This window comes from Anoplolepis gracilipes, chromosome 5, assembly GCF_047496725.1.
Source record: "Anoplolepis gracilipes chromosome 5, ASM4749672v1, whole genome shotgun sequence".
Lineage (NCBI taxonomy): Eukaryota > Metazoa > Arthropoda > Insecta > Hymenoptera > Formicidae > Anoplolepis > Anoplolepis gracilipes.
The window spans coordinates 2,837,143-2,857,468 of record NC_132974.1 but is presented as its reverse complement, the minus strand read 5'-3'; the positions used below and the strand labels follow the sequence as shown (position 1 = coordinate 2,857,468).

The window sequence follows — 20,326 nt, the reverse complement described above, 5'->3', positions numbered from 1 at the left end:
ATATATTGAATTGAAACATATATTTATAGGCATTTATTCATCAGAGAAATTTGAATTGGATTGAAGAGGATTTTAAATTTATTAAAAAGATAAAAACATACGCTACACAAGTTCCTTAAAAATCATTAAGAAAATTTTGGATACTTACCTTTCCCATTATGATGAGCCTTCCTAGTACTGAGCTCTCTCATTAATATGAAGGTGTATTCAATGGAAGGGTGTCAGCAAAAAGTTAACAATAGCTTTTAATTATAGCATTATTAGCAAAATAATTTCCAATTGTCACGAAACATCATGTCAAACATTCAATGTTTTGTGAAATATTTATTTCACGCTAAATATAACCTCTGGTTTTCATATTTCTAATTGACCAGTGATCGACACATCACGGCTTTTTATTATTTAAATCATTCGATCTAGTTATTGATGTATTATTTTACGTATGTTGTATATCGTGTATATTTAATATTATTCTTTATTCTATACATTAAGTGTTTTTAGTTACCTACTTGAATTATTCGATCTGGTTCATATATTCGATTCATATGTTATTCTACTTTCTTAATCCGGAAATGATAGTGATAGTAAATTATCAGAGAGAGAAATTTAAAGTGTATGATATATTCGAGTTAATAAATTATTTAAAATATAATTGCCGTTTTTATTTCAGGTCATAATAAATTAAAATTCCCATCTTCGTAACTTCAATTTCTTCGAATGAATAAATCGCGTGATATATTTACTTTGATAAAAAAAATCGTCGCTTTAATATATGTTATACATATGTTAATAATGACAGTTAATCACGGATTGAGAATAGTTAAATTATTTTTAAGGAATAATCGCAGTTTCTCTTGGAAACATGCCATCAACATAATTGCAACGGACTAGTTGCTTTTTTTTTATTTAGTGTCGCGAAGCTATCGCATTGTTTGACGATTGTTATATGCAAATCATAGTACATTTATAGCCTCTGCTGTGAACACTGACAAAAAATAATCATTTTATAAAAATAATCTCACCAAAGTATATTTGACACTACATAGAATATTCATAAAATATATCATATTTTGGAAAAAGCTCATCGCACATAATTCTCCATGCAGCTGTCACAAACGAAATATTATAGGCGTTAAAATGCTTACACTCAAATAAGATGTCGTCGTTAACCATCACGCATCTATTACAATATAAGTATATCTTAATTAGCATAAGGAAGTAATCTCGATGAACAACTCGTCGAAAAAGAAAAATTGCTTTCGCCCGTCTTTAGCCTACTTCATCACGACGCGATGTCGCGACATTTCCTCTCGATACGCACAGAAAAAGAGAGAAAGAGAGAAAGAGAGAAGCTACCGACGTTTTACATACATATCGAGTGAAAACCGGTCGATCTCCGTTCCAGAAAAAAAATCACACGATATACGCGGAGTCACGCGATACAAATTTCTTCGGGGCGCGTAAGTACCCTTAAGTACATCGGGGCGAGGAAACGGGTCAAACGTTTGACGAATATCGGGTCTCGATACAAAAGACCTCGCCGCAATTACGTGTGATTGAATGGAAGTAGAGAAACTTGCCTCGGCCGTGGTTTTACATCCACGACACGTAACCGTAACCCGACATATTAGGGTATGTAGGCCGCATATATGTACATACGTACGCGCGCACACATACATATGAATATAAGTTTTGTGTGAAAAGGACGTTAAATTCTTACTGCTCTCTGTACTTGATTTTTTTATTGATATTACACTTCAAACTGGATTTAGCTACTGCTCTGCAATTAAAAAAGTTCTTTAAGTCGTAAAAATAAAATATTAAGATAATCGCATTCAGAATTTATATATGTAATATATATAAGTTATATATAGTTTTATATCTACATGAGTTGTATGTAAAGTTTTCAAATTAAATTTTTTCTTATTATAATGCACTTATATTTACATCGATGCTATAGCAGAAAGAGTGTTGATAAATTATTCGTTCTATTATTGATTCATATTTCCCTGTTTAAATATTTGTTACGACTTTGTTTCTAGTATTTATATCGATTTATTTATAATTTTTGCAATATTACTTTTAGTGCAAACCTCCTTAGATTAAATGATAAAAATCATTAAGCACATTGTTGTGAATTTTATCAAATATTAATAGTCTTCGAACGATAAAGTATAACGTCTTCTCATTTCATTTCTATAATTACTTTTTGTCAAAGTCTTGAAATTAAGTATACAATTTTTAATAAATTAAAGCGAATTATATAATTTTTCAAATTCATCTAAATGACAATTCAAACACGTACACATAGTTTTTTCTTATTGTAAGTATTCTCTCCGCAAGAATTATGCTTAAATTTGGAAAAACATTTTAAGCAACGCAAAATCTATTTTCTTGTAATATCACAATTTTTCCGTGCTATTATATATTATAAATAACTCACCCGTGGGAAGCTACAGGCTCCTTTATTTAATCCACGCCTTCGTCGACAAACCGGCAGATGTTCCGACGTCGGTGTAGCATCGGGAGAAAAAGACCTGGACAAAAGAGTGGTGCAAGTGATTAACGGTAATTACGCGATTTCGAGCGCCACGAATCGCGAGGAGCGCAGAAACTAAGAGACGGCCGAGGGACCGAAGACGCGAAAACATGCCGACTCGAAATGCTCTCTCGCGGCTTTGTTTCCGAGCCGTACCGGAAGCAGACGCTTTCGTGCGGTGACAATGGCGGGACCGCCTCGTCGTCTCCGTTCCGTCCGAACCGCTTGCTTCACCCTTCTCACAATCCACCATGTTTCCTTCGCGATCTGTCAACATACGTTCCGGCGGTACTTATTAACGAAAAACTCCACCTCTTCTACGCTGTTCTCGCTTTTCTTTTCCCCGAATCCGCGAACGGGACGACGCGTCCGCCACCGCGTTGACCGTTCCGAGAATATCTCCTCGCCAGATGGACAACAGGGAGCAATTAAGGGTGACAATTGTTATGCGTGGGAGTCGTTACTGTCATGACTGGTGTGCCACGGCCATATATTTTGTGACGAGACTATGTTGCTTTAATTACAGTTAAATGGTGTAGGGCTTTTAAATATATTATTCTTTCATCGCTTAATTTACTGAGTTTTTAAATTAAACGTATATCCATGAGCCATTCTGAATAACGATAAGCTATATTTAAGCAGAAGATTATTCCTTTAGATATTTTTGCACACATTTACGAAAATAATTTTAATGCTAAACGTTCGCATTTTGACAACCCTTTAGAGGAACAAATGTAATAAATACTACATAATCATGATCATGATTAGCCGCATACAATTATTTTCCTAAATTACCAATCTTGCTTTCAATCTCGTCGGGGTCCGATGACGAAAGTTAAAATCCGCGCACGATTATTGTCAAACGAGCCGAAGGTCGCTCTTCCTCATATTGATCGCAGCACAACGTGAATCATGCGTACTTGCACTCGCGTACTCGCGCGCGCGCTCGCGTGTAATATTTTTATATTCCGTATATTCATATGCCATATATATTGTCAGCCTGGACACACATCGAATCGCGCCGCCGGGACAATGTAACGACTGGCGCCCGTGTGACAATGAGCTAGAAAAGAAAGAGAGAAAGAGAGAAATACATACTTCGTGAACACAGGTGTGCCTGGCGTCCTGACGTCCAGGAGTGCCTTCCGTCTCCCTCGTCATCTGCATTCATTCCCTTCTTATGTGTTCGCGGTTGAAAAGCGAAAGACTTTATGGCGTTAGAGAAATAATACCTACTCGATTCGTAGTACGTACTACTACTCGTTAACGTACTTTCGTAACGTAATATATTTTTTACGGCGATTATAATAACCTCTACAAATAAAAAAAAAATCAAGTTTTCGACGAAAAATAAAAATTTAAAGAAACAAAGAAGATTGAACGTATATATACATAAAATATTAATATAATACAATATATATCAAATTTAAGATATATGCATAATAAATAAATTTTAGCAAAATTTTTTTTCGAATATAATAATTGAAACAACGTTGATGTAACCTACTGATAAATTTTTAGTCATCTTATTAATATACGATATAATATGTGCAATATGCAACGTACATTTTACAATCACAGGATTGAGAAATAATTGTAGAAAGAATTTTTCTTGAGAGAGACATAATCAATATCGCGTGTGATGTGCGGGAACATGAGCTGTCCAGAAGGAATTGATAAATTAGCTACTTAGCGATTTAACAGTTAGACGATGGTGATTTGTCAGCAAAAGAAATTTCCTTAATAGCAAAATGAAAATAACTTTACTAGATTTGCGAAATCGGTAAAATTAAAAATGATAATCAATATTAAAATATAATTAATAAATATTAATTAAAATAAATATCAAAATATATGTTTCTTTATTAAAAAGACAAGATGTGTAATAAGTTGCATATGTAAATCACTTGCTTTTTATTTGTTATAATAGTGTAAACAGTGCGGCAAAGCCTTCAAACGGTCAAGCACACTCAGCACTCACTTGCTGATCCATTCTGACACGAGGCCTTATCCCTGTCAATATTGTGGCAAAAGGTTTCATCAGAAGTCGGATATGAAGAAACACACCTACATCCATACCGGTGAGTCTTCAGAGCATCGATTAAATTTACAATATTCTAAGGCAACTGCATAATATAAAAATTAATTCTTAATCACGATTAATCATGTGGCAAATTAATAAACTATTTATTATTACTTGGACAGTTTCATTACGAGAATTTTCTTCTAATTTTTTATTTCGTTATTTGTGTTGATAAAATTATGAAATGTCTAACTCTCACGTGCGCGTTTATAAATTTATTAAAATACTTTCTACGATATCACGTATTACGTATTATTATACACCCATAGGAAATAGGAAGAAAGTCATTATTACATACATTAATATTCGACAGGTAAATTCTGTTATATGAAGAGAATTGATTCTACATTTAGTTTAAAAAGTACAAAAATTAATTGTTTGTATAGTAGATTACTAATATGCACAAATTATCTCAGAAAGAATTCAATATAAATATAATCGGCATTTTAAATAGATAATCAAAACATTATCATTTATTTCCTGAGACCTTTTCTATTTTTTTAGCTAAGTTCGTGAAGAACATTAAATATCACTCAAAATTATATCTAATTTTCTAATAAAATAATATAAATTTTATGGTAAAAAATGATTTTATAGTCAAACAATCACATCATTCACATGTCAAATAATTTCGACTTCAGAATAGAAGAAAGGTTTATGGTGATTGCCCTAAATATTTGATACAATACATAAGTTTGAGAAATACAATAACGCTTCTCCGATCTCTTTGTCATTACTTTCGGACCTCTCTAAAGAGAGATCGTAATACGCTAACCGGACAAGGCGGGCGACCATATGACAAAGTTTCGGTATACGAGACTGTTGCGTGTGTATCGATAATTGCAATCGTCGGTAACAAGCCTCCACTTATGTACATCTAATTTTTACATTGCGACTATACTCGTGCAACTCAAGTTTTGTCTTCGGAATTACAGCTTGTCGCGCGTGTTCTCCGTTAAACTTCTTCTTTCTCTACAGTCTTCGACCAAATGTTGCTGCTGGATATCGCCGATCGATAACTACAATTGTTAGTAACGAGGCTCTCTCTTTAGTCTCTACACCCGAACGGAAGACTCAACCCAGAGGTTAAAAATAGACTTGATAACAGAATAAAGCGATATCAAACGAATAAAATGATTAATCGACTTCCAACACTATGTTCTTTATCGTAATGATGTTTTCTAACAGCGTCTTAATTAGACAAGTATTTGAAGATATGATATAATAATTTTAATTGTTATTATAGCCACGACTATATTTGTACATATATACATATATACGTACAACATATCAAGTACTTTCTAAACCGTTTGCATTCGTCATAATTTGAACCCCGTGGTAATCTAGACAACTAAAGGAGATATGCAAGTTCAAAGAGTTAAATTTAATTTTGTCCCCCTTGAACTGTAATTTGATATCGTCATTCTTTATCACGTTTTGTCATCTATTTTTCAACTGCATGCTGTTCTTCATAACACTTGGAATAAAAACCGCGCGATCGAGTCTTTGACGAGGTTTCAGAATTATTTATAAAGGCTCTGTATCTTGTTGCCATCGTGGCAAGCTACTTTGTGTATTATTCAGGCTATTGGTGTCCTGTGATCGGCGAAATGTTCGAACACAGGTCGCACATCGTCAATTGTTGAAGATGGAAAAAATTTATTCTCTTATATAGTTTCTGAAAAACGACGAATAAAGTTCACGGATTTCGATAATATTATGCATAGAATCTATTCATCTTAATGTCTTTTTCTATGATTTCGAAAATAATGTGTATGAGAATAAAACATAATAATCTCATTTTATTCATAATAGATTTAATATTATATTTGTAATAATTGAAATTATATTCACAAATTTAATAATTTCGTAAAATAAGATTGATTGAGTATCAATGATACAACCTTAGGACAAATCATATGTATATTGTGTAATAATATGTATTTGTTAGTATACAAAAGTATGTTATCTAAATATTTTAACAAAATGCTTGCCAATTAAATATCTTTTCTACACTTTGCAAATTAATATATTAATTTAAATGATATTTCAAGACATTGTTAATGTCACTTGATTCATTAAACGTAATGAGCTTCATGCATTATTCGCGGAGTGGGCTTATAAAAAGTTGCATTTGCTTGATGCGCCTTATCACATAAATGAGATTGCGTTGTAGTGCGCATTTATTCGATTCAATGTAATGGAGGACGGACAGACTTGTGACCGCACCTTTATATCGATGTATGCATTTAAACACGACCTGCGGTGCATCTTCAATAGGGTGTCTTCATGAATGTCGCACCCACGTTTCTATGCGACTGACCCTTTTCGCATATGAAAGAATCACGCAGAAGGCATATACGCGACACCAGGAATCGATATCACGCTATCATACACTTTAGAAGGAAGAAGGGGAAATAGAAGAGTAATAGTATATAAATCTAAAACTTTTGACATCTTTTATTATATCCCTAAAAGTTCTCAAATAGAATTTTAAACGAATCTTATAGAACCTTGTTTTTTTGAAAATTGTAATTATATTTAAATATAATATAAATATATATATATATATATATATATATATATATATATATATATATTATATAATATTATATAATATAATATATAATTATTATTTTGTAATATATTACATCTTATAATTGTTTATATGTATAATACTTTATTCAGATATAAATCATTAGAGTGTTATATACTTTCAACATTATCATAAAAGTTTGCGATACAGAAATACTGTTGTTTCAAATAATACGAAGGAAATCACTCGTTAAAATCTAAATACGCAAAATCGGTAAAATGTTTTTTTTTCGTCGCTTTATTCGCAATAGTGATGACAATTATCCTTTCACAATATAAGCCAGAAAAAAAGTAGATTGGCATGCAATCAGATTAGCTCCGGATTTGATTCATTCGAGGTTTGTCGCCGTGTGAGACCCAAATGCGAACACGCACATTGCCCACAAATATATCGGCAGATCATCAGGCTGTTTTGTATGGAAATCGTGTCTCGTCACGCACTCGCAAACGGTTATTTTTCTTTCGTTCGCCATACAGAAACGCTCGAAATAAAAATTTGCCCACCATGTAACAAATAGTAAAAATCATTACTATTATCAACATGCAAAATCATTGTTGTTCTTTAATTTTTGTAATTATTTTAAGTTGTAATTTTTAAAAAGCATTTTTAAAGCTTAAAGAAATATTATTATGTTTTTTGAATACTATTAACGATATTAAAAAATACAATAATAATTATAAATTATATCTTTTTTTTATTTTGAACCATTGAAATTTTATATTATCTTTTAAATAATACAAAATGAAAAGAATTAATTTAATTTAACATAATTACATGAAAATTTAGTATGTATTTAATAGAACAAAATTTTGATTTTTTTTAGACGTGACATAAAATTATAAAATTATGAAATGATATAAGCTTTATTTATTTTGGCTCATTATTCGCAATATTTAGGGTGATTTCGATGGTGAACGATGAGTTGTTGCCACATAGATAATCTAGACGGGAAATGCATTTCTGCGACGCCGTGCATTAAAAAATGATTGTATACATCCCCGCGCAATTCCAATACTATGAGTGTATCTAACAAATATCCAGCACGCAATCGCAGCACGATTTTCTGCATAATTCAGAATAGCTTATTGTCAATAATTTCAAAAAGAAAATAACTGTGTTTGTTAAATCTTAAAACAATTTTTTCATAGAAGAATGAAGATTTTTTGCTAAAATAGTTGCCTGGCGCTGTGAAATATTTATAAAACGCAATATGCATTCTATAGTTTCTATATCTGATATCACTGCGAAGAAACTGTAGGAATTCTTACTGTATATTTCAAGATTTGAAATCATACATATAACAATATATGCGTATAATTTTAGCTAGAGTAATAATTTAACAAAATCTCTCTTCAATAAGAAAATAAATGAAAACTATAAGCATGGTGCAAATATTATACATTATATGTATATGACATCTAGATATGTCGTACTTATTATTATGATATAAACATAAATTACTTAATATTAATTAATATTTGTGTGGTTCGTAATTATTTAATTATTTATAAATAATTTAATAAGTGTAACTCACTAAAGCAATAATCTTAACGAAGAAGTGACTAATTAAAAATATTTCGACGATTGAACATACACATTAAGTTATCCAATAAATCAAACCGCACGCATATATACATAATATCAAGTGACGCGTGGCTGATCCAACCCTGGTGTGTATTGCGTATCCAATCGCGTTTTTCTTAAACGACTCTCCGTAATAAAAGCGGGACATGAAAGAAAGCGTCGATGGGGAGCGATAGGAACACGTTTTAATAGCGATTTAATCAGCTGCCTCGGCCACGTTTTCTCGTGGAAACGACCGGAAGGAGCGCATGTACGATGGGAAACGGTCTGTTTGTCGCGCGCTAAGCGAATTTCCGGCACGACACGTGCCCGACACGAGTCGTTATGGGGTATGCGTGTCCCGCACTAATTAACGGCTAAGGGAATAAGCCGTCGTCGTCGTCGTCGTCGTCGTCGTCGTCGTCGTCGTCGTCGTGGGTTAGGAGTTACAGGAGAAAGGGAGTGTAGTGCCCTCGAAGAACTCGCTCTAGCCACTTTGTGCTTTCTATGTCTTTTCATGAGGGGTGATCGTAATGCGAATTTAATCGATCCTTCCTAAGCGGTAATTTTACTATCAATTTCGCTCTCTCGCATCGCGATACCAGGACGAACAGCTAATCGAAATATTGGAGATTTATGTATTTATTAATTAAATACAAGATAATACAAATAATATTGAACTATTTAGTTAAATAAATAATATTAGTCTTATAATAATAAAATCAAATTTAAAAGTTAAACAAGTCGTGGCAATTCAAGACACGAGAGATACATCGTTTTTCTTGAATCAATAAATTTCACGTGCAATTTAATAGATTACGCTTAATAGTTTGCAAGAAATTTTATAACAGCTATTATATTTTTTATAATCCCCTGATGTCCTTATTGTATGTGTTGATTATATGTATTTCTCTTTATAAATTTAATCATCGCTAATTAACTGTTTAAAATTAAAGTGCAAAGATAAATCAACGGTCATATGAATATGTTTTCCCATTGCATATAGTGCCTAGAAAGATCGTATATATTTAATATATTTATAATTTTTGATATAACAATATTTTAAAAATTTACATTTAAAAACCTCCAATATGAGAATAACTGATATTTAATTTTTAGAGAAGCTCGTATGTTTTTTAACTGAGTCATCAAGCAGCCTTCTTGAAATGTAATTGCAAGTGATAATAAGGTTATTAAAGTTTATTAAAGATAGACCTTATGGTTTTTAAACTTTTTCAAAAGCGTAATTTAATGACATGACTCATACACGGTCAAAAGTACATTTAATGTTCATAATTATAATAATGTTAGTATGGATTACATAATCAGTAAAGTAAAATTGCTTGGTAAAAATTTCTATTTTACGTTATATAGTTGAATATATAATTAAATGTGAAAAAAAAACAAACTTTTAAAAGTAAACGATAAGAAAATAACGCAGTTTAAAATTTTGTCTTTAAACATTGTTGAAGTATACCAACGTTTAAAGGCAAGAAAATTTTGAATATCTGCGTTATTTTCCTCCCATTTACTTTGGTATAGTACAATATTATACCGCAGTTGCTAGTAATAATATTTATGGGCATGAAAATTCTCTATCTTTTCTTTTTTATAGAAAAGAACATTGTTTATCATTAGAACTTTTTTTAGAAGAAACGTTCTATAACTTTAATCATTTTTACGAAGCAACACTTCAATAGTCTCACCTAATGTATATTATTATAATAGTGTCTTTCGTCCAGGAAATAAAGATTCAAAGATATTTCAATGTAGTTTCGATAAACGTTCGACAACGACGTTCTTGGGAGAAAATATACTCTATAGCTCTAATTTTTCTAAGTGTAATGCTTCAATGATCTCTCTTAATGTGCGGCGAAATAATATCTTTCGTCCAAAGAATAAAGATTCAATGATGTTCCAACAAAGTTTTCCGCCGACGAAAGCGTAGCCTATAAATAATTCCTAGACGTGGAATACGCGCCAGGGATCTCATTGTCACTATTGTGTGGACGATGCTTTCCTTAGAGTAGCAATGTCGCCGCTGCAATTTGATTTCTTGCATAATTGATGATCATTTATCACGATTACTACACTTCCACTCACGGATATATTTCGCGCAAAATGTAAGAAAAATATAAACTATGTCGAAGATAGTTTTATCTTGAAACTGTACAATAACTTACATAGTTCGATTTAATCGATTGAATGTTAATATATGGAATGACAAATACAGTTTGTATTTTTTCGCAAACCTTTTAGTTATTGGAAATATTCTTAAATTTCGATATCAATCAATTCCGAATTTCTTACATCTCGGTAAATTTCAAATAATTTTTTAATGAGTTGAAACTTCAACTCATTAAAAAAATTTTTTTTTATTAGAAAATTACGAATCGGTGATTATCATCGTTGTATTTTTCTCACAAGCATTGCTAATGTACATACAATGCTTGATTTTCTCAGAATATGTTTTTTCGTAATTACGGAAAAAGTTCGAGTAATGACCCTTATTTATACGATGAAAGATACTTATTGATCGATCAATTATCATCGCACGATAGTTTGATCGGCGAATCGCGTATAGATCGAAGGCGACATCACCGTCAATGATTTATTCTGAGACATCTGAGTATGCACGCTATAACGGGCAGTGCACATGTATACTTGCATAATGCACTTCATGTCGTCGCAACAAAATTATTCATCGCACGGGCATGTAACCCCGTCATCTATAATGCAATGCGTATCGATATAATCGGGCCAGAATGACGGTCATTGACGAAAAAAAAAAAATGTTACCTCTTGCAAAAAAAAAAAAAAAAAAAAACACTTTGCGCGCACTTTTGCCATTATCAAAAGCACACTTTTACTCGACAATTTAGATTCGTCCACCGGACTTTTCCTGTCGAACGGATCGATCGCGCGACAGGGTGCCCTGTTCACCCCTAGCTTTGTCGGAAAAGGCAAGAAAAGAGGAGAATACGGGAATAAGTCGGATTGCGATGATCGCTTCCGGCGATCGACCTGGAGAAGCAACTTTTTCCGCATGCCAGGCAGCAATTGGCAGAAAAAAAATATAGCCGGTCTCGACGATCGCTCGCCGACCGCATGTTTCCGGACACGAACTTTCGCCTATGCAGGCATTTCACGAATAATACGCGCGGAGCGTAGTGTGTATTCTGTACCTCATCATTCGTTCAAACAACCATCGTGAACGCTCTGAAAGAGTAATCGTGTCGAATATGCGGGTATCAAGCGAAATGGTATGTTGTGTCCGGCAAATTGCGCTGGCAAACGCTATGATTCTCGCAGCGCGTCGTCGAGTTCCTGAGCGAGCGGGAAAACAAAGAAAGGGGCGTTTGATGGGTTTTGACAAAACTTAGTTTCATCATATCGTTGCTATATATATATATATATATATATATATTGTTTTATCAACGTTTATTGTACTATATTGAAGATTTCATTTCTCGTCGACGAAAAATCGAATTATTTCAACGTTAAAAAACAACATTTTTATTTATAGTAAAATTAATATTCCTTTATGAGAAATCATCATTTCAGAAGCATTTTAATTTGGACAGTTCAAAGGCAACATAGATCGACGCTTTATCTCAAATCGTCTAGCGAACTATCTTTTATGAGTTTCGAGTGCTTCACCAAAAACGCGAAAAATCCGCACGAAATCGATTCTTTATCTCTCTCTCTCTGTCTGTCTCTCTGTCTCTTTTTATTTCTGTCATCACAGTCGATACCGCCGCTATTACATCATGTTCGTTAAAAGAGACCTGCATAATTAAGAAGACTCGCTCCGCTTGTGTGTGCGTAATACACGAATGCGTACACGCGCGCACACACAGAGAAACGCGCTATTCGCTCCTATCATTATAATCGGCCGCGAAGCAAACGTTTCAGCCGGTAAATATTTAAGTCGACCGGTAAGGGGCCGGTAATGAGAGTCGAGATGGATCGATAGACGTAGTCCGTAGGATGAGGTGTATACGCACGTACGTATGGGTCGCTGACACTCTCGATAAATATTGTCCGCGAATTGTACCTTTCCTTTCTTCCCGTACGTTCGTGTGCGAGAGAGATGATATCGTCGCGGAGAAATTAAAAAGTCTAAGGCAAACATCGCGCTGTCATACTTTTCTCCTCCTTTCCCGCAAGTCACCCTACCTCCGAATGATATAAAAATGTGCTTCATTACGTTAGTTTTGAAAGGCAAATGGACGCAGATGGCAAATGTGATTTAATCGCCGCTTCGATCTGAATATTAGTCTCTCTTTCAAATAAATTAACTAAATATTAGCGATTACGATTGCGTAAGAGCTAAGTCCTTATCACGTTTCTTATGTTACTTTAAACATTTTCTATCAAGTTTTATTGGTTTTAATTTCACAAAGTGTTCAAGTCACAAGATCGTATGGGCCACCAAAGTCTACAAATTATGTGGAAGCAAAATTCTTCTAATTTTATTTTGTATGTTGAGAATACGCTCTCTTATTTCGTCATTTCGATATTCTTAAAATTGTACAGTTCAGATTTTTCACGTACCTTATTTCGTTCGTTATACAGCAAAGAGATACATTTTTTTTTCACAAAATAAAAAACTGATAAAAAATATTCATGATATAACAATGTTGCTACTACTGAACAAAATCCTAATTGCGGATGTAATTAATTGCATTTATTTGCTGCAATTGAATACAAGTATTTTGCAAGTTTACAATTATCTTATTTATTTATTGTTAGAGATACACAGAAAATTTATTATAAAATATGAAGCAAACTATATTGATGCGTTCGCTTTAGAACATACGGTATGATTGCATTTTTCTCTGCGTCAAGCAATACGATATAAAAATTGAATCGTAGGTGGGACAATTACGATAATTGTATTTTCCTTCGTGTAGTCGTGAAGGATGGTAAAAGTGAAACGGCGTGCCTGCTTCAACAAAGCAATACTGTCATCTACTCTGCCATTGTACATACCCATGTTGTAGACGATAATTCTGACGATAATATATCGGAATAAAACGTCGGTAAATTTAATTTAAAGAAAAGAACATCCGTTTGTACGTCGACGGCTGCCGATGAGTCAGAATCGCGTCAAGAAAAGAAAGTTTCTTTATTCCGCACAAGAAATTGATCTCTGGTTCTTTTGTGTATCAAGAATGACAATTCATATGATATTAAGGATCAACTGTGCCTTATCTCTTTACTTTTCGTAATAAAAAGATAAGGTAAAGTTAAAATTTGAAGATATTGTTGAAATATAAAGTAGTAAAGTTTAAACTATTATTTCTCATAGCATGAGAAATCATATTCCCTGAAAATTCAGAAATGAAGATGTTTAATATTGCTTAAATAATTTTAATTATATCATTCGCAAACAAATGTTAGAGCACATTTTACAATTAATTTTCTACAATTTATAAAATATTTTTAGCACTGAACATTTATGGCATTTTTGAGTTCCGCGAATATCTACTAGCATAAAGCAATTGATCTTAATTTATAAAAGAAAGTTTGACGATGAGAGACATCAAAAATTACTTTGACGCTACATCATTCTATAAACACTTTCGACATTTCATTTCTTTATGCCATTGCAATTTAAATCGGACATAAATTCAAACGTTTTCGTCGCCGATCTTATCTTTTTCCGTGCGAGCATTAAATACCCAGCAATTACTCGCGTTTTCACATGATGACAACATAAAAAATTTCTACTTCTTATGCGAATAACTGTTCGTTCTTTTCTCGTGACGCTTCTCAATTCTCTTTTTCACCGTTCGTACACACTCATTCGAAAGAGAGAAAAAGAAAGAGATATCATTCGCGCGCGCAACGTGTCAGCGAGCAGAATTAATTTCTTTTCGATAGAATCTTAACGGCGCTTTCCGTTGCGTTACAACATTCGAAGGCGTCCGTATACTTTTATCGTCGTTTTACAATCGTAAAATTGTTTGCTTGGAATTTCGTGTGAGAGAGAAAGAGAAGCGTTGTCTCTACAGAACAGCTGTTTGCTCGGTACTATCACCGTCGATCGATCGTCGTTAGACGACCGACGATGGACTTTTAGAAGATCGTGACAAAAATTTACAAGCGTGTGTGAGGTCACTCTCTTTATTATTATTATTATTATTGTTATTATTATTATTGCTGTCTACTACGAGGCCGCGATCTGCTTGCAGGATCATCGTTCTTGAACGTCAAGATTCGCGGGAACGATTAACAGAAAAGTTGTTGATTTTTTTTTTTCGTGTAACGATATCGCGAGAGCAATTGCAAGATAAGTATGTACAAGATTATGCGGCTGACGTTAATAAATGACAGCCACTCAGTGACATTTTCCGCTTTTAATAATGAAACTATATTTACCGGATATTTTCTGCTTTTACTAATAAAATCATAATTAGAATGAAATATCATTCTGGGCGAATAGTTATTATTAGTATTATTATAATATATCGTTGCTGAAATTTATTAGATATATGAGGGAACGGTATACATTCTTCCAAGCTTCATTTAAAAATTATTTTAAAGAAGATCACGAATATACAGTATCCAACATATAGCAGATAATCGATTATCTTCCACCATACGTGACATTTCATTTTCTTTTTAATTGATTTTTTAAATTCTTTTATTAACTTTTGTCAAAGATTACGTCAAATGTATTCTTTATCTGTATGTTATTATTGTCTCGATTGCGCGCAAACATTTTAATTGATTATTTTATAAAATTGATTATTGTGTAAAATAATTACTAGTAATTGCACGTTGTGTTCGAGCGACTTTTTGAACGAGGTATTAGGATAAGTCGCCTTTTCAACAAAATCAACCACAGAGACTTTAGTCATCGTCGATTGATACGCACACGACTGGTCACAATTTATTGGTTGATTCAGTTGCGTTTGGTTAACCTTGGCTCATTATTCAAGACTGCGCGCCGTTGTCTTTCTCAGTGATAATCGAATTTGCAACGCGTGCATTCGTAATTCACGTCTTTCATTCGACAACAATTTATTATGCTATTTGCAATAATGGAAACTATAATGCGTTATGACAATCAATGCTTAATTAATTGCTTGTTTGCATTAAATATAATTGACATAACTGCCGGTATAATCTTGTGTATAAATTAATAGTAATACATTTAAAGAGTAAAATGAAAAAAAAATTTTATACAAATTAGTTAAATGTAAATATATGTATTAATTATATAGTAATACTAGTTTATTACTATTAGTTATTTTTAATAATATATGTATTTATTAGTTACATATTTAGCAATTTTATTACAGAAAATTAACGTGTAAATTCTGCTTATACGTATATTAATACTACTTTAGATCTTTTTAGAGTTACGAGATACGCTTTCTCTGGAACATTATATTAGAATACGATTTTTAAATTATAATTGAAAAATTATATTAAAATATGATTTTTAAACGGTATTTAAAAAATATACATATATATTTCTTCCCCAAATTAGAATACTCAAAAGTATAGCGTACTGACCCGAAATATCTTCCTCGATTTGTTACAGGCGAGAAACCACATAAGTGCGTGGTGTGCGGCAAGGCGTTCTCTCAGAGCAGCAACCTCATCACGCACATGCGTAAGCACACCGGCTACAAGCCGTTTCAGTGCGGCCTGTGCGACAAGGCGTTCCAGAGAAAGGTCGATCTGCGAAGGCACCGAGAAAGTCAGCATCCGGCGGCGCCGGCGCTCGACTACCGCTCTCTGCAGATACCGCCTCAACAGCCGAACGGCAGCAACCGGCGCTCGTCACCGGTACCACCGCATTCGACAGGTTATCGTACGATATCCATGCCCGGCAGCAGCTGAGACTCGTTCACCTGACAGACGAACGTCTTGTCTGTGAACGCAGCGGTGCTTCAAACCGGATAATCCCCCTCGTCCACCTCGCCTGCGCGGTACGTATCGCATCATCGTGTCGTATCCCATTGAAGGCAATACGTACTGTGAGATCGGTCGCCGGAGAAGCGAGATTTCATATATAGATTTAATCCGACGTTGGTTGGCAGGAGCAATGCGTTTCGATTACGTGCATCAGTGAACGTAACGTTGAAATAGCGAACACGAGCATGTTTAACGTGCGAGAAATGTCCCATACAGCACAGGAAGATTGTATACACATTGCAACAATCTTTCACCGCAATATTGCAAGTTCACTGCAAAATGTTGCTGCACCATTGCTGTGGGATTGCAGCAACGTTAAAATGTCCGCCTTTAGGAAGATTGCAACGAAATATTATAGCAATATTGCAATGTCAAGAATTTTCAATAATGCATTATTACCAACTGCAATCATCGACTAATGTTGCATACAAGACTTTTTGTTTCTGATAGATAAATATCAGAAGCATATGGACATGTAAAATATAAAAAAGTTGAACTTAAATGTGCGTAATAATTTTTTTATCTAAAAAATATATTATAAATTTAATAAGTTCAACTTTTTCATATTTTCTATGTTTCTTATACGTTTTACTCTAAAAAAATATAATTATAAAATTTTGATTTTGAAATTTTTCCGAAATATATGTTGCAACGACTGTGCTAATATTTTATAGATTTCCATCTCTGCAATGTTTTTGTAATGTTTCATTGCAATTTGCAATATTGCAACGTTGCTGCAATGTAATTGCAATGATCTGTGCTGTATGGGATAAGATAAAAGATTGAATTTACAATGATATTATCTTATGTCTCAGACTAAAGAGGAAGAAGATTCTGGTGCTATATGTTCGGTATAAAACGGAAACAATCAATTATTCTCGCGCTATGTTTAACTTTGCTTTACGTCGCGAATACTTCACGATATACGTTGGAAATAAATATATATACACTTATATTAGTCACAAAAAACGAATCAACTTTATCCGGATATCTTTTTATAATATAACATACTAAAAATTTTCAACAAAAAATTTCTCCCGAATTTTGAAAAAAGAAAGAAAGATTTAAAAAAGGATTCATTATTTTATTAATTAGATTATATTATTATATATTATTTTATAAATACATTTAAAATCAAAGTCCTGGGATACTCTATAAACATTACAGAATATCTCAGAAATACATTAATAATCTCTTCAACTTTTGTGACTAATTGTGTGTACGTATTACTGGTCACTAGATAGATGATACTGTTATGATATTGTGATAATATACCACGATACATACACGATACGTCGAAGCGGATTATCGGAGATGGGTCTTACTCGTTGCATCAACGAATCCCATCACAACAAATGCATCGTTTCGGACTAATGTGAAGACACGTGTGCATTCGCGATTAATATATTGAAATGCTGCGCACACATCGTATATATGTACATCGATAATGATTGGCACGTGATCAATTCACGTGTATCAATGAGAATCACTTCAAAATGTAGTGCTTCGCTCTTGTTATATTATATCAGTGATTCTACATCTCTACTTTGTGGCCTGATATATTATATATGTCAGTTAAATATCAGCTATTTTCTTCAGACAACACACGTGATATGTCATCATCGTTATCTATCGTATATTCGTATCAACTGAATCGAATGTAAATTCCTTAAAAAACCAACGTTAATTAATCTCGAATTATTTCTTTTGTTTTATAGCTTAAACAATAATACACGAGCTATATATATGTATACTTTAATAGCTACAGTTCTAGTGATGTATTATGTTTTACAATTAGAAAATGTGTCAAAATCGAAAATGATATTGGAGTAATTTATAAAAATAACGAGTCATCAAAATAGGATACATTTCGAGAAAAGAGAAGGGAAGAAACCAGCATATCATGAAAATGACATAGGTTTGTCTTATCGCGAAATGATGAGATGTAAATACACACAGCCGCGACTGCACGCGTGATTGCACGATACAGATTCAAGGTGTGCGGTAATTCAAGGATTGTCTGCCACATTGAAGGTCGCTGTCTTTCTGCAAGCCAGTCTCGCTTATTCTCAGGTGAGAAACAGAATTGTAAATATTTTTCATTGAAATCACCACCGATATTTTTTTCTTCGGAGGTAATTACGGAACATAAAGCACATAATCGAACGCGATCAGCGGGATATTTGCATAAATCAATCAATCGGACAATCGTACGTTTAAACAAAATTTACATACACAGTGCCTTGAGAGTAAATATTTCTGACGCAGTTAAAATTGTTATAATTAAAAATGTATAATTAAAAAGCTAAAATATTCCAAACTTAAATTATTATCGAAGGCATATCTCTGAAATTTAATGGTAAACGAAGAACACTGTGTATATATATGTACGTGTGCACACATATACATATGTATTATATTATATTATTTTCTCGAAGCGCAGGATATCATATATATATGCGTATTTGTACATTGTTCTCCTTTTATATCATTTATTACTATTTTTCAAAAAAATAATTGCATCGTCTTCATCAAAAATAATATCTATCAATAGAGATGATTTTGAATTCTAAATGATGAAATTCATTATATGTGATTTACACTAATTGAGAATTATTTCGTAAAATATTTTTTTTAAATCTTTTATGTGCATAATATAAAAAATTTATTCAAATAATATTTGCTATATATTAAAGTGTGCAATTATTTTGGTGTATCAGAAAATATAAATCAAAATTGAAGATGACTTTTATTTTAATTTTTGCAGTACTAATTTCTCGTTACAAAACAATTCAATTTGATCGACGTGAGATTACTATATGTGCTATGCTAAAAATGCCTAAATGTGCCTTTCTTTCGGTGTGTCGTCGTGTATCATATTTATTGTGAATATCACTATATTTCTGATATATAATATTAAAGCATTTACGTTTAAATACGTAAATAACATTCGTATGTTTGATGTACAATTAAGCTCTATAAATTCCTAGATGCAGAAATGATTTTTAATAATTTTTTTTGTTTATATATACTTTTTTTAAGCGTTTTACAAATATTATGCATATTTTATTTTTGAAATAAAAAAAATTCTAGTATCAACAATTTATATCATTTTTATATAAATTACATTATTACATAATGCATTTTTAATAAATTTTAATATTTTGTTAATAACAAAAAAAGTGTATATTATCATAAAACGCATATAATTAATAAAGTCATGAAAAATAATTCATTTAAGATTATGAATTGTAATTGTTGCCTTTTCTATTCCTTTTAATGTTATTTCTATTCTACAATCGAAAATATATCTGATAATTTAAATATGACAAAATAAAATGTACACAAAATATACTACTGTATAGAGAACTCACTAAGCTGATTGTGAATATAATACTATTTGTCTATTATGTGTCATAGTCCATCGAAGCCAAAGTTTTCACATACACACGTTTTTTAATCGTAAATTATTTAGAAAAATCATTGAGAAAAAGAAAAACAGAGAAACGGAAGAAAGAGAGAGAAACAATGATATTCTTTGTCAAACTCTAATAAATATTATCAATTAATAAAATATTTCAGGACAAATATTTTTTTCAAACTTTTTATA

The 20,326-nt window shown here is 32.5% G+C and overlaps 1 protein-coding gene and 1 long non-coding RNA gene across 4 annotated transcripts in view; one reads left to right on the top strand and one right to left on the bottom strand.

Moving 5' to 3' along the window:
- The window catches only part of LOC140665887 (uncharacterized), a 31,794-nt gene extending 12,059 nt beyond the window's left edge, over window positions 1-19,735 (top strand). For both annotated transcript variants that reach the window (XM_072892473.1, XM_072892474.1), the window contains exons 5-6: window positions 4,470-4,620; window positions 16,340-19,735. In XM_072892473.1, coding sequence (XP_072748574.1) covers window positions 4,470-4,620; window positions 16,340-16,641 — 453 coding nt within the window. In that variant the 3' untranslated portion in view covers window positions 16,642-19,735. The remainder of the gene's footprint in view (window positions 1-4,469; window positions 4,621-16,339) is intronic.
- Window positions 1-20,326, bottom strand: part of LOC140665890 (uncharacterized) — a 67,778-nt gene that overhangs the window by 2,408 nt on the left and 45,044 nt on the right. For both annotated transcript variants that reach the window (XR_012046672.1, XR_012046671.1), the window contains exon 3: window positions 2,444-2,537. This is a non-coding gene — a long non-coding RNA (uncharacterized lncRNA). The remainder of the gene's footprint in view (window positions 1-2,443; window positions 2,538-20,326) is intronic.